Source organism: Cydia amplana, chromosome 26 (genome assembly GCF_948474715.1).
Source record: "Cydia amplana chromosome 26, ilCydAmpl1.1, whole genome shotgun sequence".
NCBI lineage: Eukaryota > Metazoa > Arthropoda > Insecta > Lepidoptera > Tortricidae > Cydia > Cydia amplana.
Window position 1 is genome coordinate 1,086,248 of NC_086094.1, and position 17,118 is coordinate 1,103,365.

Genomic DNA, 17,118 nt, shown 5'->3' on the forward strand with positions numbered 1-17,118 from the left:
AAGTAGCACGCGTTTTGTAACCTAAATTTAATTAAAGTGTCAGTCGAATGGGCATTTTTACAAGTGGCCCGAACAAACTAGTGTTGCCAGTGCGCTGAAGAACTAAATCTACCATTTTTATGTTTGGTAGATTTGGTTTGTTAAGTTGTCTACTTGGTATTGCTGTCAATGTCAAGAGCATGTAAATAAAAACAGAACAATTATATCTTTTTTACTGTTTTAGACTAGTTATTGCGAAATGTCGGAAGAGAAAAGTGATGATAAAACTATTCTGCCTCACCATGAGCAGCAGCAACTCTGTACAACTAGGCTGCCCTACCGTCAAGGCCGAAAACTCACTGCTGTTAAGGTTAGATTAGATTTCAATTTTGGTTTTTAAGTCTAATTTATCTAATTATCAAGCATTTCATTACATTTTTTAGACATTAAAGTACTATTACTTTAAAAATAGTAACATTGTTATCAATTTAAGCTTGATTCTGCAACATTTAAGACATAAAATACACTTACCCAGGTCTCTTAGAAAACTAAGTATATTCTTTCTTTTGCCCCAGGTTTATACGATCAACAGCGAATCTAACCACCTCCTAATATTCGGGGTCCCGTCCCTCAATCTCCGACAAGAAGCTAAAGCACTTTTTCAGAAATTTGGAAGGTTAAAATCATTTATTTTGGCAAAGGACTACAAAAGTGAACAGTTTACTGAGACCTACCATGCTGTTTTCGAGAAAATACAATCCGCTAGAGTCGCTAAGAGGATGTTAGATACTAAAAACTTCTATGGAGGTTCCTTGCATGTAACCTATGCTCCGGAATTGGAAGATTTAGATGAAACAAGAATTAAACTGATGCAAAGAAAACATGATGTTTTAACTCGGCTGAAAAACTTGCAAAATGAACAAGATATAATTGTCAAAAAAGTTGAAATTGAGCCAGAGGTTGAGCAAATTGCGCCAAAACTAAATATGGGTGAAACTAATGTGATTTCTCAAGATGGTTCCGTCAGAAAACGAAAATCCAAAGAACATGTAGAAGAGAAAAGATATAAACCCTGTTTTATCACAAATGAAGTTAAATCTAAAGATGTAGGTGAAAGCGCTACTAATTTTGTAGATAGACTTCCAAAAGTAACTGTAGAAAAGCCTAATAGACTTGATACAATAGATAATAACATAGAAATAGTTGATTGTACTTCCACAGACATAGAAACTATTACAAATGTGAATGAACATGACAACATGAAAGATGGTGTTAAAATTTATAAAATACCAGAAAAACCTTTAAATAAAATCAAATTTAATGTAAATAAAAAGAGTTAGGTTTAAATAATGGTTTTATTTCAACTGGGTTTAAACATTTATAAATAGTAACAAAACAAATAAAAATGTTGTATAAATAAATTGTGTGTAAACCGTTATAAGTTATAACAAATCAGGATTTTTTTAGTCAGAAGAAAAAGTGGCTAAGCAATCAAGCTCTTAAAAATATCCGCACACGCTAAAACATAGTGTCTTTGGTCTTAACAAAACTTGTGTGTGTTCCAATCATTTTTAAAACCTCACCTTAGCTATTTCTGCTTTTGACTGTTGATTTGATGATTTATGTAATTTTTGATACATTCACTGTAGGTTGTAAAACTAGAAAAGTTATTGTTTAGCTGGGTCCACTCAGAGCAAATTGCCTCATGTGTATGCTCACTCTTGTGGACCTGGCTATTAACATTAACAGATTTTTTCAACATATTTTAAAATTGAATAATTTTACGGTTTAGACTCACTTGTTTTAAGTCACTCGCGCGACATGTTAAAACAAGTGAGTCTAAACCGTAAAATTATTCAATGTTAGTATGTCTCACAACAGTTTAAATTCGGATATTTTAAAATGTATGTGTGTATGAATACATATGTTTCTTCAATATATGTTGTCTTAATTATAAAAACTATGCATATTTGTCAAAAATTTGATAAAACTTCTTAACTCTTTGTGTTAAAATTTATACAGAAATGATAACATAATTATATGTATGTACATACTTGTATAATGGATTTAATAAAACTATAAATATCTCAATGAATTACCAACAAATAATAATTTTGCATAACAATATTTCTTACACTCTAATGTCACTAGTCAGTTCACATTTTACCAAAAGGATGTTTGTACGTATTTCTATTATACCAACTCATAAGTTCTTATTCCATCTTTATTACATAAATATTTGTTACACTCAGGGTAAAATGATTTGATGTATAACTAATATCCACAGTAAAATGCGGTCGTATCTGTTAATATGTACGGTAATTCGCCAGTAACTGGCCACCCTAAACTAAAAATGAATTCTATTCACCTATAAACAGAATTCATTTTAATATAAGGTAGGCTGTAGGCTGGCCGTTATTGAAACCTTATACTAAAATAGAATTCATCTTTAGTTTAGGGTGGCCAGTTATTGGCCGGTGGCCAGTTACTGGCGAATTACCCTATGTCATTACCTACATTTTTAACTGACTTCCAAAAAGTTGGGGGTTTCAGTAGGACTACAACTTTGATAAAGTGACTACAGAAATTGAATATTATAATTAGGGAGATTGTGGGCGCCACTGGACTGTCAGCGGTTTCTTAACCTTTTCCACGCCATGTCAAACACAAAAGCTGTCACTCAGACGCCACATCATTGAAGTGTCAAAACTGAAGTTGAACTTTATGTATATGCACGTAGGTCGATGTTGCTCTGTGGTCTGTGACCGATTAATCGATCTTTGGCGTTGAACCTACGGTGCGGATATATCGGTCATTGGCGTCCAAAAGGTTAAGGCCCACTTGCACCATCTCACAAACCCGGAGTTAAGCGATTAAACCGTTAACCGAGTGTCAAATTGTACTGGTCAACATGGTAACTCCAGGTTTAACCGGTTAACCCCGGGTTAGTGAAATGGTGCAAGTAGGCCTAAGTGAGATTGGGTAGTGGCAAACCAAACTCGCCCAGAATGTAGCAAATGATATGAGAAGTGTTGACTAGGACTTAACCTTCCTCAGGATATTCGTCTCCGGCCATCTCTTCTTGTTCATCGAACTCTCCATCTTCTACTCCCACCTCCTGAAATGTCATTAATATTTTAGACAATGTGCGTATTGTAGATGATATTATACAATCGTGATCGTGATATAATAGAGAGACACAGATTAACCACCTAAGCATTCTGACTAGGGAACAATTAAAACATTTACACGGTGGATTCAGTCACATTTTCTGTAGTGTATGTACTTATGATATCTATTTCAGTTTATCGCCTAAGCTGTTTCCTGTGTTGAGAGCTTTTCAGTCGAGTACCGTGTTTTGGCCACCAAGTGTGCTGAGTGGCCTAACTAAGGCACAAGATTAAAGAGCTTGATTATGTCGCTATTGTATAAAATAAAAATACAAATTACATGTGGTCGCGATCCTCAACAATGAGGTAACGAGGAAGAAGTGACTCACCTCATACTGCTGGTATTCGGACACCAGGTCGTTCATATTACTCTCGGCCTCTGTGAACTCCATCTCGTCCATGCCCTCGCCGGTGTACCAGTGGAGGAACGCCTGCGAATGTAGATAAGAACTATCATAGTCACGGGTCAGCTTACGTCACAGATTAAATAATAATACTACCGTACAGAAAGGACACTTCACACTTCTTACAAAACCGAAGTTTGACAGCGATTCAGGGACGAATCAGGCACTATCCCTTTCGGCACAGAATAAATAATAGTACTAAGTACAGAAGACTCGCTCTCTAACAAAACGCGTATGTTACGATCAGCACAGATATGGCCGCTAGGTAGCGACAGCGTCACGCGCGGCTTATGGCTTTCCCCAAAATTGGGGCTGGAACGGATGTACTTTTAGCTACCTGTAGCAAAGCGACGAAATCGCGGAGTGAGACACGCCTGCTTTCGGTTATTTAGGGTTGTCAAAATTCAAGCGATTATCTTATCTGTAGTCGTGCACGCAAAAGGACGTCAAGTGGTGCCAATTTAACCCTAATAATTGCTCGGAGCCGAATGGAGCCGAGTTTGCCCGAAAGGACGAGTGTCTCCCCACTGCTTAAGAAAGGCCCACTCAATGGCGCGCCCCAAGAGGGGCTCGTGAGGCCCCTTCGGGCACAGTGAAAGAAAAGGGCCCCGCAGATGAGATTTCGCCCACGGCTAGATTAGTTCACGCTACGCCACTGGGCCCACTACCTCGATCACTTTAATGTTTTCCCATCTTTCTGAGAAGGGGTAGTGAGTAGTGAGTAAGTTTGTGTTAATCACCTTGCGTCGGAACATGACGGTGAACTGTTCCGAGATGCGCTTAAAGATCTCCTGTATAGCGGTGGAGTTGCCTACGAAGGTGGCGGCCATCTTGACGCCGCGCGGGGGCACGTCGCACACGGCCACCTTCACGTTGTTCGGGATCCATTCCACGAAGTAACTGGGGACATAATGTCGGCAGAATATTATCAGCGCGTGATGATAAGTAATACCTATAAAGTACAGTCCAGCCCTAGTAGCACGGTCGCATTTTTATCGTTTATCACCATGCCTGTCACGTTCTAACAAGTATGTAAGTGCGAAAGTGACGGGCATAGTGATAGTCGATAAAAACGACGGCCGTGCTGAGCCCGCAGGCGAGCAAATCGACCGATTTGATCAGGAAAATAATTGGCGCCAATCTCATGTAGCGTCCAGACGTACACAAATTTATAGTTCGTTTTTTTAGCATTAGAAAAAAGGTAAACAATCTTGATGTGTCTTTTAATTGAAAAACATGTTTTAAAAATAAGTCACGGCAAATATGTAACAATTATGAATCTAATACGATCATTTCTATTCTTCTGCTTTCATAAGTATAAGTTACTGATTTTTAAAAAGCGTTTTCAATTAAAAGACATGTCAAGATCGCTTACCTTCTTTCTAATTCAAAAAAAAACGAACTATAATTACCAATTTGCATTCCATAGATACTAACTTCGAAAATTGGCTTTTTTATGTCCCCACGCTGATTTGATCGGGGAATAAAATTGGCGTTTGCGTCCGCACGGCCTGATTCGATCGGACAATTTCATCAGATTGGCGAAAAATTGTCTCGTCTGAACTCCACTTAAGTTAGCGCACGCGCTGATTCAGTTAAAGGCGTTAAAGCGCGCGTTGTTTTTTTTTCTTGCGATAAACGCAATGCGTTTGCCGCACACCCATTTTACATCAGATAATCTCTGTCATTGTTATTCTCATTTTTCATCATCATCATCATATCAGCCCTTTATCGCCTACTGCTGAGCATAGCTCTCTCTTCTAATACGCCACTTGTCCCGGTCCTGAGCTAATCTCATGTCCCGTAATCTTCCGGATGTCGTCCACCCAACGAGCCAACGGACATACGTATATAGTTTGTAGCTTTCTAGTAGAGCCCGAAGGCTTATCCTATTGTCTATTGTTCAGTAAAACCGCACGTGCTACTTACTTGCAAAAAAGGGTCTTCATTATTCTATTTGGCACCTGAGCGCGGGCTAGTCCAACGCTCAAAAAACCAGTGTAGGTGCGCTCTCCGATAACGCGCCTTTGTTACGCATCTCGATGACACATTTTAGACTGGTTCTGTAGCGTTCGACTCGCCGGCACTCAGTAACCGAAGTCTGACCGCACACATCGTAACAAAATATTTATCCATTAGTTCATTTTGAATCTTATTGGAGTTGTTTCCATAGGAGTTGTAATTCAATTACCTGGGTAAAGTGAACGAGCGATTTTTTTATGCAGGTGGTTGTGGCACGTGGCACGTGCGGTTTTACTTAACAATAGACAATAGGATAAGCCGTCGGGCTCTATTAGAAAGCTACAAACTATACACTCATACGTATTGCTAACACATGCGTTTATCGCATAAAACACCCGCACGCTTAAGATTATGAATTTAAAGCAGCGGTCGGCAACCTTTTAGCAGCCAAGGGCCACATAGTAGCTAACGAAGTTGACGCGGGCCGCACTTTGTTAATATTTATGACTAGACTAGACATTGTCGTTTGTCAATGCTACATACAAAATAGCCAGGGAAGCTCGCGGGCCGTAAGTAACAGGTTCACGGGCCGCGGTTTGCCCCCCCCCCCCCCCCCCCTACTTACCTAGAGTTCTTATCCTGCACAGTGAGCATCTGCTCGTCGACCTCCTTCATGGACATGCGGCCGCGGAAGATGGCGGCCACGGTGAGGTAGCGCCCGTGCCGCGGGTCGCACGCCGTCATCATGTTGCCGGGGCTGAACATCTAGCAGAGACAATTATGATCGATGATAACAATGAGGAACTGTTGAGGATAATCTACAGTGCAGTAAGGAGTCAATTTCAACTTTAAGAGCCAACAGGAGCTGAGATTTAAATATTTTAGGTAAATATACCCGTCTCGCTAACGGAAGCGGCTCCTGAAACTAGTGCGATAAGGACAAGGCGAAAAATCCTGCGTAAAAATCTCAAAAATCGAGGTTTCGTACTCGACTGTTTCCTCCTCCAAAACTTAACCAATCGTAACCAAATTTGGAAATCTAAATGATTATAAAATTATCTGTGTCGGACCTTTTTGCTTTTTTGGCTAATTGATATCAGTTTTGAATACCACGCCTCTCATTGCGGCATAGTCAATTAGGCCATTTTGGCAATTTTTGAAGGGCTCTAGCGCCTTAAAAAACAAAAATATCAAAAAAATCAAAACGGTCCGACACAGATATTGACAATATTAATCTGTGTTGAAAAAATCATTGCTCTAGCTTCAAAACCCACGGAGGAAACAGTCGAGTACGTTTGTATGGAGAAATGACCACTCCTGTTGGCTCCTAACCAAGTTTTCTTTCATAATGTCTGTGGCGACTGTGGATCCCTGGCAGGCAGACACTCAATCTACCTATGTCTAAAAGTATCAAGAAAAATTTCTTGAATTCGTTTTGTTATCTAAGATTTATAGCAATCTAGAGAGTACTCTTTCTTCGCGAATGTTATGCCTGGCGACCGAGAATTGGTTAGGAATCAGGAATGTATAAATTGCAACTGACATTCGGACTCCGTAAGTGTGATGTAGCTGTATGGCGCTTCATACAAGATACAAATCTGTTTGTATAAGTGCCTGTACTAATGCCATATGTTATATATAATCTTGTGGCACTAACGTGGAGAGACAGAGAAGATCGACGCCACAGATTTCTTTTTCTGTCGGATTTATTCAGTTATAGGGTGGGAGATCTTAATATCACATTATCAATTTTGGTTTTAGAATAGTACCTGTTGCGTTAATTCTGGTACTGTGAGAGCTCTGTAGCCTTGGCTGTTTCTGGCAGTAAGTGGAGCGAACCCTGAAAATAGACCATTTTAATAGTTAACTGTCTTTAAAACTACGCAACAGATTGTGATGCGGTTTTTTTAATAGATAGAGTGATTCAAGAAGAAGATTTAAAGCAAATCTTGTCAGTGAAAAAAGAAGCGAAATTCAAATTTTCTATGGGACGATATCCCTTCGCGCCTACATTTTTAAAATTAGCCGCCTTTTTCTACTGACAAGATCTGCTTGACCATCTATATGTATAATTTGTTAACCCGTGCGAAGCCGGGATGGGTCGCTATAGTAAGTCATATAAGTCTAGTAAAACTAACCGTAGGGCGATTGTACACTACAATGAATTATACTGTCCGGCAGTCTGAGTTTTCATGGTCCGATATGGCATAAAAAAAACGGATGATTGGCTTGTGCACTTGTCCGTCTTTTTACTCGCAGGTGCGGCGCAGTGGCATGAAAAAAACGGATGATTGACTTGTGCACCTGTCCGTCTTTTTACTAAAAGAGAGATAACCAAGCGGCCAAGTCATGAATAATACTAATTCCAGACGCAGTGCACAAGCATATAAACACGTTTTTCATAGCTGTCATCTCGGACCGGAAAAAAACTGTCCGGAATGGGGAAAAGTAAAATGTCGGACGGTAAAATTACGTCTAGTGCACAAGCTACTATATACATTTAATGGCGTGCCATATCGGACCGTAAAAACTCGGACTGCCGGACAGTAAAATTCATTGTAGTGCACAATCGCCCTAAATCATTCAAAGCTAAGAAATAAATAAATAAATAAATATTAGAGGACATTTTACACAAATTGACTAAGCCCCACGGTAAGCTCTAGGCTTGTGTTGTGGGTACTTAGACAACGATATATATAATATACAAATACTTAAATACATAGAAAACAACCATGACTCAGGAACAAATATCTGTGCTCATCGCACAAATAAATGCCCTTACTGGGATTCGAACCCAGGACCGCGGCTTCACAGGCAGGGTCACTACCCACTAGGCCAGACCGGTCGTCAAAAGACTACTGAAAGATGATGAGATTACTGGATTGACTGGTGACAGTTACAAAACTCATTAGTGGACTGACCGGGCATGAAGAAGTGCAGGCGCGGGAAGGGCACCATGTTGACGGCCAGCTTCCGCAGATCCGCGTTCAGCTGTCCGGGGAACCGGAGGCATGTCGTCACTCCGGACATCGTCAGCTGCCGGGGAATCAGTAATCAGTAATCAGTGTGTTTATTGCTTTCATAGGTTATACAGTACGGATATGATGGTCGTTCTTGTCTACGTGACAGCGTGATAAAACGGTGTCCGTCACTTTCTTTCCCACGGTGTTAAACAGTGACAGTTATTTTATCACGTGGATAAAGATGGATAAAGCTATCCATAATAGGCTGGCAGGTTGGTACATTTTATTGGTTCAGCTATGAAACCCTGTAGGGCACTGCAATATAACTTAAATCTAACTTAATTATAATGACTTAAAGCTATCTCTTATAATGACCATGCGATCGTGCATCATAATTATTATTATAAACAGTTACAAATATTTTTAAGTTGCGATATCTAAAATACTATGCTAAATACTATTACTATAATTAACTATCTAAGAACTCTTGCAGTGTGTAAAAGAAGCTGTCTAATAAATATTCAGTAATTTTTCTGTTAAATACAGTATTTATTTCTTCGTCTCTAATTGTCTTTGGGAGTTTATTGTACACTTTTATACACATCGCATGTGGACTAGAGGCGTGCATTTTTAGATTAGATTGCGGCATTGGAATTCTGTCTCTAGGGCGTAAGTTAATATTTCCAGGGTTCTTTGCTGCTGAACAATTATCGTTCTGTGAGATGGATTTTAGACTACCAAGCGCCACTTGCACCATTACACTAACCCGAAGTTAACTGGATAAATCTGAAGTTACCATGGTTACCAGCACAATTTGACAGTGGATTAACGGTTTAACCGTTTAACCCCGGGTTTCCAAAAGATGATGCAATGACAAAAGAAGCGTTTTGGGAAGTAACGGTGCAGTTGCGCTGCGTCGATCCTTCGATCCATTTTTCATCCAATCAAAAAATTACTTGGAACTCCATACTTTGATTCGGTGACCGCATTGAGTGAATGCCGTAGTGAAAGTCTCCCCTAAATACCATGGCATATATAATATATACCAAACTGAGGATTTTAATTACAAATTTCAGGAGTGAGATCCTCAAAAAATAAGGAGACTCGAGAGCAACTCTAAAGACTAATCTAGGAAATGTCCTGTGGGAAATGTCCCACGTAATGACGTGGAAATTCAGGCTACAATAATTGGCGTACCTATATCTCGGGACTGGCCTTACAGGCAATAAGAATGGGGTTAGTACAGCGGTGTGACACCGCTACAACGCGATTGGTTGATGAGTTCGCATCACGCGCGCGATTGGTCGTAACTAGTCGCGTTAGACTTCACGATTGGCTCGAATTCGCGAGTGACACCGCTGAACTAGTACCATTTTTACTGCCCGTAAGGCCCGTCCTGCGGGCTCAGCACGGTTCCATTTTTATCGACTATCACTATGCCCGTCACTTTCGCATTTACATACTTGTTAGAACGTGACAGACATGGTGATAAACGATAAAAATGCGACCGTGCTACTAGGGCTGATATATACGTCAATGTCTACAATACACTACCGAAACAAGATGGTTCAGGTCTCCATACGTAGGCTCCGAGAGCCTCAGAGTCCTGAAGCAGATGTCGTAGAGCGCCTCGTTGTCGATGCAGAAGGTCTCGTCCGTGTTCTCCACCAGCTGGTGCACGGAGAGAGTGGCGTTGTAAGGCTCCACTACCGTGTCGGACACCTGCACGAAATAATTTTAATTTTCTATTGCCTTTAATGTGTGTTTATACTAAAGTTCTTTGCTTTATTTTCACTCTTTTCTTGATGTGAATTATTATGTTTTGTGTCAAAAATTGCTTTACTGTGTAATTAAGTTAGTTAGCTGTAGCCTTGGCATAGTTGTAATTTTCGCTCCAATATGTTTTCATGATGTGCATACATGCTTTGGATGGCATTCCCAACCAAAACCTGTACTGAAAATAATTATTTCATGTAACAAATGTTATCTGTTTTGTGTGCCTAATAAATAAAATAAAAATAATAAATAAAATACATGTTTCGCTCAGACAGAGGCACAATCGGGTGTGTTGCTTTAAGAGCCAACAGGAGTGGTCATTTCTCCATACCAACGTACTCGACTGTTTCCTCCGTGGTTTTTGGCGCTAGAGCAATGATTTTTTTCACACCACCTATTCGGAAAAGAGCTTTTTCTTCCCTGCTAGGAGGGATCAAAGTGGCACTTTTCCTCCCTGCTAGGAGGGATCAAAGTAACACTTTTCTGCTCTAGCACACTATCTTTACATTTTTTTGCACATTATTTTTTTAGCTTAAATAATCTGTTTAAGCATCAGATTGTGTCAACACTAAAGATCTTTTTATTATCCTCATAGTTGATGTCAAAAACAGTATGTGTCACACGGTATCAAAATTATTTCGTCTTGGGCGTTAACACTTGAATCCCTCATTACGCTCAGGATTCTACTTTAGAATCCCTGACTACGTTCGGGATTCTATTGTAGAATCCATCGCTTCATTCAGGATTCAATGTACGCCTTGACGGAAATAAATATATCATTTTGATCCCTTGTAACAGTTGTAACACAAACTACTATTTCAACACAGATTGTCAATTGATATCTGTGTCGAACCGTTTTGCTTTTATTGATATTTTTGTTTTTTAAGGCGCTAGAGAGCCCTTCAAAAATGGCCAAAATGGCCTAATTGACTATGCCGCAATGAGAGGCGTGGTATTCAAAACTGATATCAATTAGCCAAAAAAGCAAAACGGTCCGACACAATAATTTCATAATCATTTAGATTTGGTTACGTAAGGCCTGAGTGGACGCTCGCTCGGCGACGCGTGCAGCGTGGCTGTGTGCTCACGCGTGATGTGAGCAGCGTGCACTAAGGCCGCTCCTATACGTGCGCATTTGTTCAACATGCACGCCGCACGCCCCGCCCCGCTGCACGCACAACTCGAGCATCCACTCTGGCCTTAGTGTAAGGAGAGGTTAAAAAAGCTATGGTTATCTGATCTTAGACGTCCACTCCAGTCACTAATATACCTTGGGTGAGGGCATCACACTAAAGGTGTTGACGATGCGGTCGGGGTATTCCTCGCGCAGTTTGCTGAGCAGCAGCGTGCCGAGGCCGGAGCCCGTGCCTCCGCCCAGGGAGTGCGTCAGCTGGAACCCTGGTCATGACAGTTAAGAGTAGTAATACAAATAGCAACATCAAAATTGTAATTTAAAACTCTTGTTGTGGCAATAAATGATTTATCCATAGAAATAGTATGTACAAGCGTCAGCGATGACAATGACATGTCTGTGGATTTATAGCTGGTCAAGCAGATCTTGTCAGTAGAAAAAGGCGGCAAATTTGAAAAATGTAAGCGCGAAGGGATATCGTCCCATAGAAAATTTTAATTTCGCGTCTTTTTTTACTGACAAGATTTGCTTGACCAGCTTTAAATCTATTACCTATCAATCTATCAGTCGCTATAAGCTATCCCGAGGGTAGGAAGGGTAGGAAGGGTGCTTGACTGATAAGAGAGAACTGGAGCCCCCGGTTTATTGGCGTTAAGTGATATGTATGTTGATTGTTGATTAGTCTACAGTACAGATAACTTTATACCACATGAAACTACATTCATTATCTGATTTTATGTTAATTCTTTTGTAGTACCTATAGGTATTCATTACCTAATGGGCCTTACAGGAGATAAGCGCTGATTTCCATTGTGCCGAAATGGTCCATTTCATGGTGTGGCAAATCTTTACATTCTATTTTGTTCTGTTTATATGTATGTATATTTATCTTTTTAAATGGGTAAGTACCTTGAAGACAGTCGCAGCCTTCCGACTCCTTCCTGACTACGTCCATGACAGCGTCCACCAGCTCCGCTCCCTCGGTGTAGTGGCCTTTCGCCCAGTTGTTGCCTGAGGAGACAATTTATTAGTATTTACAATAAAAAAACACATGGCCCACATGGGGTAGGTATATATCTTACTAGCGAACCATATACAATTATACATAAACTTTCCTTTTGAATCACTCTATTTAAAAAAACGCATCAAAATCCGTTGCGTAGTTTTAAAGATCTGAGCAATCTGAGCATACATAGGGACAGACAGACAGCGGGAAGCGACTTTTGTTTTACACTATGTAGTGATACCCCGCAGCGGATGCCCTTTGAAATAACTAAGTGTGGCTATGCCATCATAAATGACAAATTACCATGAAAATATGACATTAGTAATGACACTTTCACACATTGTTATGTAAAAGTTGGTGCAGCTTAGATGGACTCTTTAAATGTTCGCAGTTGCCTTACTTTTGGCTACAATTCTTTATTTCTAGTGGGGGGTGGAACTGGAACGAACTAGCTTCACATCCCTCCCCCAAAGCGACGCCCATGTTCTGAAATAGTGATGATATGATGATGCTCTCCTGACCGATTTCGGGAACGTGTGCTCTGGAGTAGGCCATTTTCATAGGTAAAAAAAAAAAAAAAAAAAAAAAAAAAAGTAATATATATTAACTCACCGGCGCCGCTCTGGCCAAAGACGTAGTTGTCCGGACGGAACAGCTGGCCGTAGGTGGACGAGCGGATGGCGTCCATGGTGCCAGGCTCCAGGTCCACCAGCACGGCGCGGGGCACGAAGCGAGTTCCTAAAGTTCCATCAATACCGATTTTTTTTTTCATTTATTTAGGTAAACAAACAGCCACTACAAGTTATACTTATTACACTAATTACCATAATATCTACCATATGTGTGGCCCACGGCGCTTACCACTAATTAGTATGAATAATGTTCATTCAGAGCTAAACTAATCACCGTTAGTCTTAAGGGCTCCCGGTGTCAACAGATTTGGAGAGACACAGGGCATATCTAGACTAATAGCAAACATGAAAAGAGTCGAACCAATAAGTTATAAACAGGGTGTTTGGTACATCGTTTGCCAAATTAAAATGGCAGATAGGGTTTAATATATAATTTGCTATCTTCTCATGGATCTCATATTTGTATACTTCGGCGCGTTTTCGCGCTAGGTCTTGGAACCGGACTTTGTCGTAGATTTTGCGACCCATCCATCGGGATCTGACGCGAGCTCTTCCCAATTGTCCCTTTCGATTAAAATCTTCACTAAATTATTAGACTTAGGGCGTCCCAGATACCGCTGGAGTGACGAAGCTCTAAAAGACCTGTCCGCCCCCGGAATACCCAACTGGCGTGAAGTGGCGCAGAATAGGATAGAATGGCGCTCTCTTGTGTCAGAGGCCAAGATCCTTTTTGGGTCACTGAGCCAGTGAAGTTAGTACCTATTATATTTTCAAGGGCGGGAACTAGGGGGTGCGAGTTGATAGGCCTGGGGGAGGGGGGCAGAGGCCGCAGAGGGGCATGCATTGTATGTAAAATTTGAGCCTGCCCCCCCCTGCCTGTACCTGCCTACACCCATGTATATTTTACACCCACCATCAGCAGCCTCGTTGTAGTAGACTTGTATGCGCTCGAGCTGCAGGTCGCTGTCGCCGTGGTAGTGGCCCGTCGTGTCGATGCCGTGCTCGTCGGAAATTATCTCCCAGAACTGGAACAGGACAGATACAAGGCCGTTTATTATTTATTTAATCTTATGCCATAAATTATACAATAAAACATCGAAAATACATCAAGTACCTATGTCACAAATTGAGTTCAGATGCAACGATATATCACCGCTCTATTCAGACTGAATAGAGCGGTTGCAGTCAGTGACGTCCGTATATAATGCCCATAAAAATGTATGTAAATCGCTAAAGTCAGTGCGGAAAGAGAAGAGTCGTGGAATGTAATATATGGGGCCCAATACATTCCACGACTCTTCTCTTTCCGCACAAACTCTAGAAGTATTTCTACATTTCAAAAAATATATCCTCAATAACATATACCTATTTACCTTCCGCGCACATTGAGTCATCGTATACTTACGCTGAAAGATGTCACGATTTCACGCAAGCCAACTTGCTTTATTTAATAACGTCGTATGTCCATTAAAATATGTTGTATTTACGCCATTTTATAACGGGTTGTAGGTGTGAACAAGTGAGTTAAGGTCACATTTACTACTTGGTTTGTAGTTGTACGATTGTTTTCAAGGCGAAAGGCATTATTAGGTATGTATTGACTTGCTAGCGTCTTGTGAAGAAAAAAATCCTATTATAAATATGGATATTATTATATTTAGCTTTTCGTATAAAAACTTATAAAGCAGAATACTATTGTATACCATAAAAGAAAATGTTTTTCAGCTTAAAATAATAAAATAGGTCAATTAGGTACCACATAAATACGTGCATCACACTTGTCCAAATAACTATTACTTACTTATCTACAATTTCTATACTTAATAGCGAATTGCGAAATACCGAAACGATGCACTGTAGATATAATCTACCTATGCCGCGCGTCGCGTTGATATGTTTTTGTTTGAAATAAATAAATGTATAGGACATTTCTTACACAGATTCACTAAGTCCCACAGGTATATCTGTCATCCCGAAATTCCCGAATCCCGATACTTTCTTTTCCTTTGGCGATTGTCATTATTTGTCATCTTATTTAGGCCCCGTAGGCCTTCATAAGCACAATTGAGGCACTTGATGTACTGCTGACTGTGCTAACTGGGTGTAAATGTAAATGCATGAGAAAGAATGGAAAGGTGCACTTTAAAAATGGTTTATCTTTGGCTATAACTTGGGAACAATTAACCGCGCATGCAAATGAGCGTAATGGTTTAACACGCGGGTGTTTTGCTCGAATAGCAAGCTTTCTCTTAGAAAGCTTTCAAGTTTCCATTTCTTTATTTAATTCACATGCATAAACGTACAGTAGCGATGCCAAAACGCTTATGCGGTAAGGAAAATACATACATACAATCAGAATCAAACATATAGTCTAAAAATTAGTTTTACAAAAAAAAATCGATCAAATACAAAACACAATTAGGTATTTTCTCGACGATTCAAAACACATTTAACTCGGCTGTTTCTTTTTAGGCTTTATTTTTCAAACTCGATGGGCAGGGTGACATATATGTGTCATCTCCACCTAATTTTGAAATGATACATGTCACCGTACCCATCGTGTGGACAAAGTCTTTGCAGATATATCTTGGTCTAACTTTATCCGGCTCGAAGGACCACTTTGGTGATACAAGTTTCATTTTTTCATTTTTTTCATTTTTCAAGTTGCTACGTTACTACCAAACTTTATTCACATATTTACAAATCGGCTCGAACATAACTGTTCGCTTAATTATGTGTAGGTGTAAGTATATGTGTGTCTGTGACTATGGCTCGTAGCTTCGAAGCGGATAAATCGATTAAATGCGGTTTTTTTGGGATTAAAAATTCCATACAAAGTAACCCATTTTAATTAGTTACAGTTACAAAAGTGTAGTTGTTTACTTGTGACCATGACTGCGTATGATTTAAGTACTTGAACGGATAACCTTTGCTACATTTTGTTACGCATGCATAATGAATTAAATACGATACGCATGAGATGCATAATGTAAACCGTAGTTCCCGATATAATTACATTATTTACCTATCTGTGGTATTATTGGTATTCATTTCAATAACTGCTCGTGCAATGGTTGACTTGGTTTTTTTTTATGTAAACCGTATGGTGCCGTAAGCACATAATATTTGCTTACTAATTGCATAAAAATAATTAAACAAATCAACCTTGCTCTTTTCACTAGCTGTGTCTCTGAATTAGTGGTAGTAATTACTGAGTTTTGGTTGTCATGCACCTAACGATATTATCTAGGTTTTTTATACCGCGTAACCGTCGGTGGCACACAAGCATACTGCCCGGCTGATAAAGCGCGGTTGCTGTAGCCTATGGACGTGGTCCGAGGATCTCACATACTACGCGTTGCCGACCCTTACGAATACTCTCGTTTTTTTGAAGTAGTGTAAGTATTCGGGTAATTGCGAATACGTCGGCAATACGCATGTGACACCTTAGGAGTTAAAAACTTCCATTAGATACAGGTAAATGTTATAACATGACACCTATACCTAATGATACTTAATTAAAAACGTAAGTCTACGTAACATAAAAAAAAAGTTTCCGGTATTCTCACAGCGACGTCACAATATCCTACATTCAGTCATTACGTGACCAACTAATTAAAATGTATGATTTCCATTCCACTCAACTCATGCCTAGGTGTTACGAGAGAGCCGGCAATCGCTCATAAAAATAGAATTCTCACCACTGGAAATAAATGACCCAATTTCATAAATATAGGTGTTTTATTCAACAAACCTTCGATCCGATTTGATTGCCGCACTGGCCGGCTTGCAGATGCACTATCTCGCGCATTTTTATTTATATTTCACTATAAATTACCCAAAACGACGTTCTACGTCGAAATTAGAAAAGTTCTATTTTTGGCGCGAAAACACGTGGGTGAACTTGTAGTTTGGTTTGTTACTTTATTATTTGATCCGTTATTATATCCACTTATGTAAGGCACATGGCTTTGAACAATTATTTACACATTTTACGCGACTTGAGTTTAGTTTTGCAGTAGTAAATGAGAAAGTTAGAATCGATGAATGATCGTCGCTTGGAACGCCATCTAGTGAGAACTTTCATATTTGTT

At 39.9% G+C, this 17,118-nt stretch overlaps 2 protein-coding genes across 2 annotated transcripts; one reads left to right on the forward strand and one right to left on the reverse strand.

Annotated features, from left to right (window-relative positions):
- The first annotated feature begins 208 nt into the window (after positions 1–208).
- LOC134660150 (RNA-binding protein 48) lies at positions 209–1,329 on the forward strand. Its single transcript, XM_063515869.1, has 2 exons — positions 209–349; positions 555–1,329. Exons 1-2 carry the CDS (start codon positions 239–241, stop codon positions 1,317–1,319), a joined length of 876 nt encoding a protein of 291 aa, XP_063371939.1. The 5' UTR covers positions 209–238; the 3' UTR covers positions 1,320–1,329.
- Positions 1,330–3,002: 1,673 nt separating this feature from the next.
- LOC134660138 (tubulin beta chain-like) lies at positions 3,003–17,102 on the reverse strand. Its single transcript, XM_063515851.1, has 12 exons — positions 16,779–17,102; positions 13,938–14,049; positions 13,005–13,130; positions 12,296–12,397; positions 11,525–11,652; positions 10,033–10,200; positions 8,437–8,551; positions 7,285–7,355; positions 6,141–6,280; positions 4,294–4,453; positions 3,479–3,580; positions 3,003–3,097 (listed from the first exon to the last, which is right to left on the reverse strand). Exons 1-12 carry the CDS (start codon positions 16,833–16,835, stop codon positions 3,023–3,025), a joined length of 1,356 nt encoding a protein of 451 aa, XP_063371921.1. The 5' UTR covers positions 16,836–17,102; the 3' UTR covers positions 3,003–3,022.
- Positions 17,103–17,118: the final 16 nt, after the last annotated feature.

Bases quoted from the DNA above. Each gene is read 5' to 3' on its own strand.
- LOC134660150 (XM_063515869.1), top strand. From the start codon at position 239: ATGTCGGAAGAGAAAAGTGATGATAAAACTATTCTGCCTCACCATGAG. The intron at 350-554 runs GTTAGATTAGAT...CTTTTGCCCCAG, and splicing joins GAAAACTCACTGCTGTTAAG to GTTTATACGATCAACAGCGA.
- LOC134660138 (XM_063515851.1), bottom strand. From the start codon at position 16,835: ATGCGCGAGATAGTGCATCTGCAAGCCGGCCAGTGCGGCAATCAAATC. The intron at 7,356-8,436 runs GTCAGTCCACTA...GTCTATTTTCAG, and splicing joins CCTGCACTTCTTCATGCCCG to GGTTCGCTCCACTTACTGCC. The intron at 3,098-3,478 runs GTGAGTCACTTC...ATGACATTTCAG, and splicing joins CCGAATACCAGCAGTATGAG to GAGGTGGGAGTAGAAGATGG.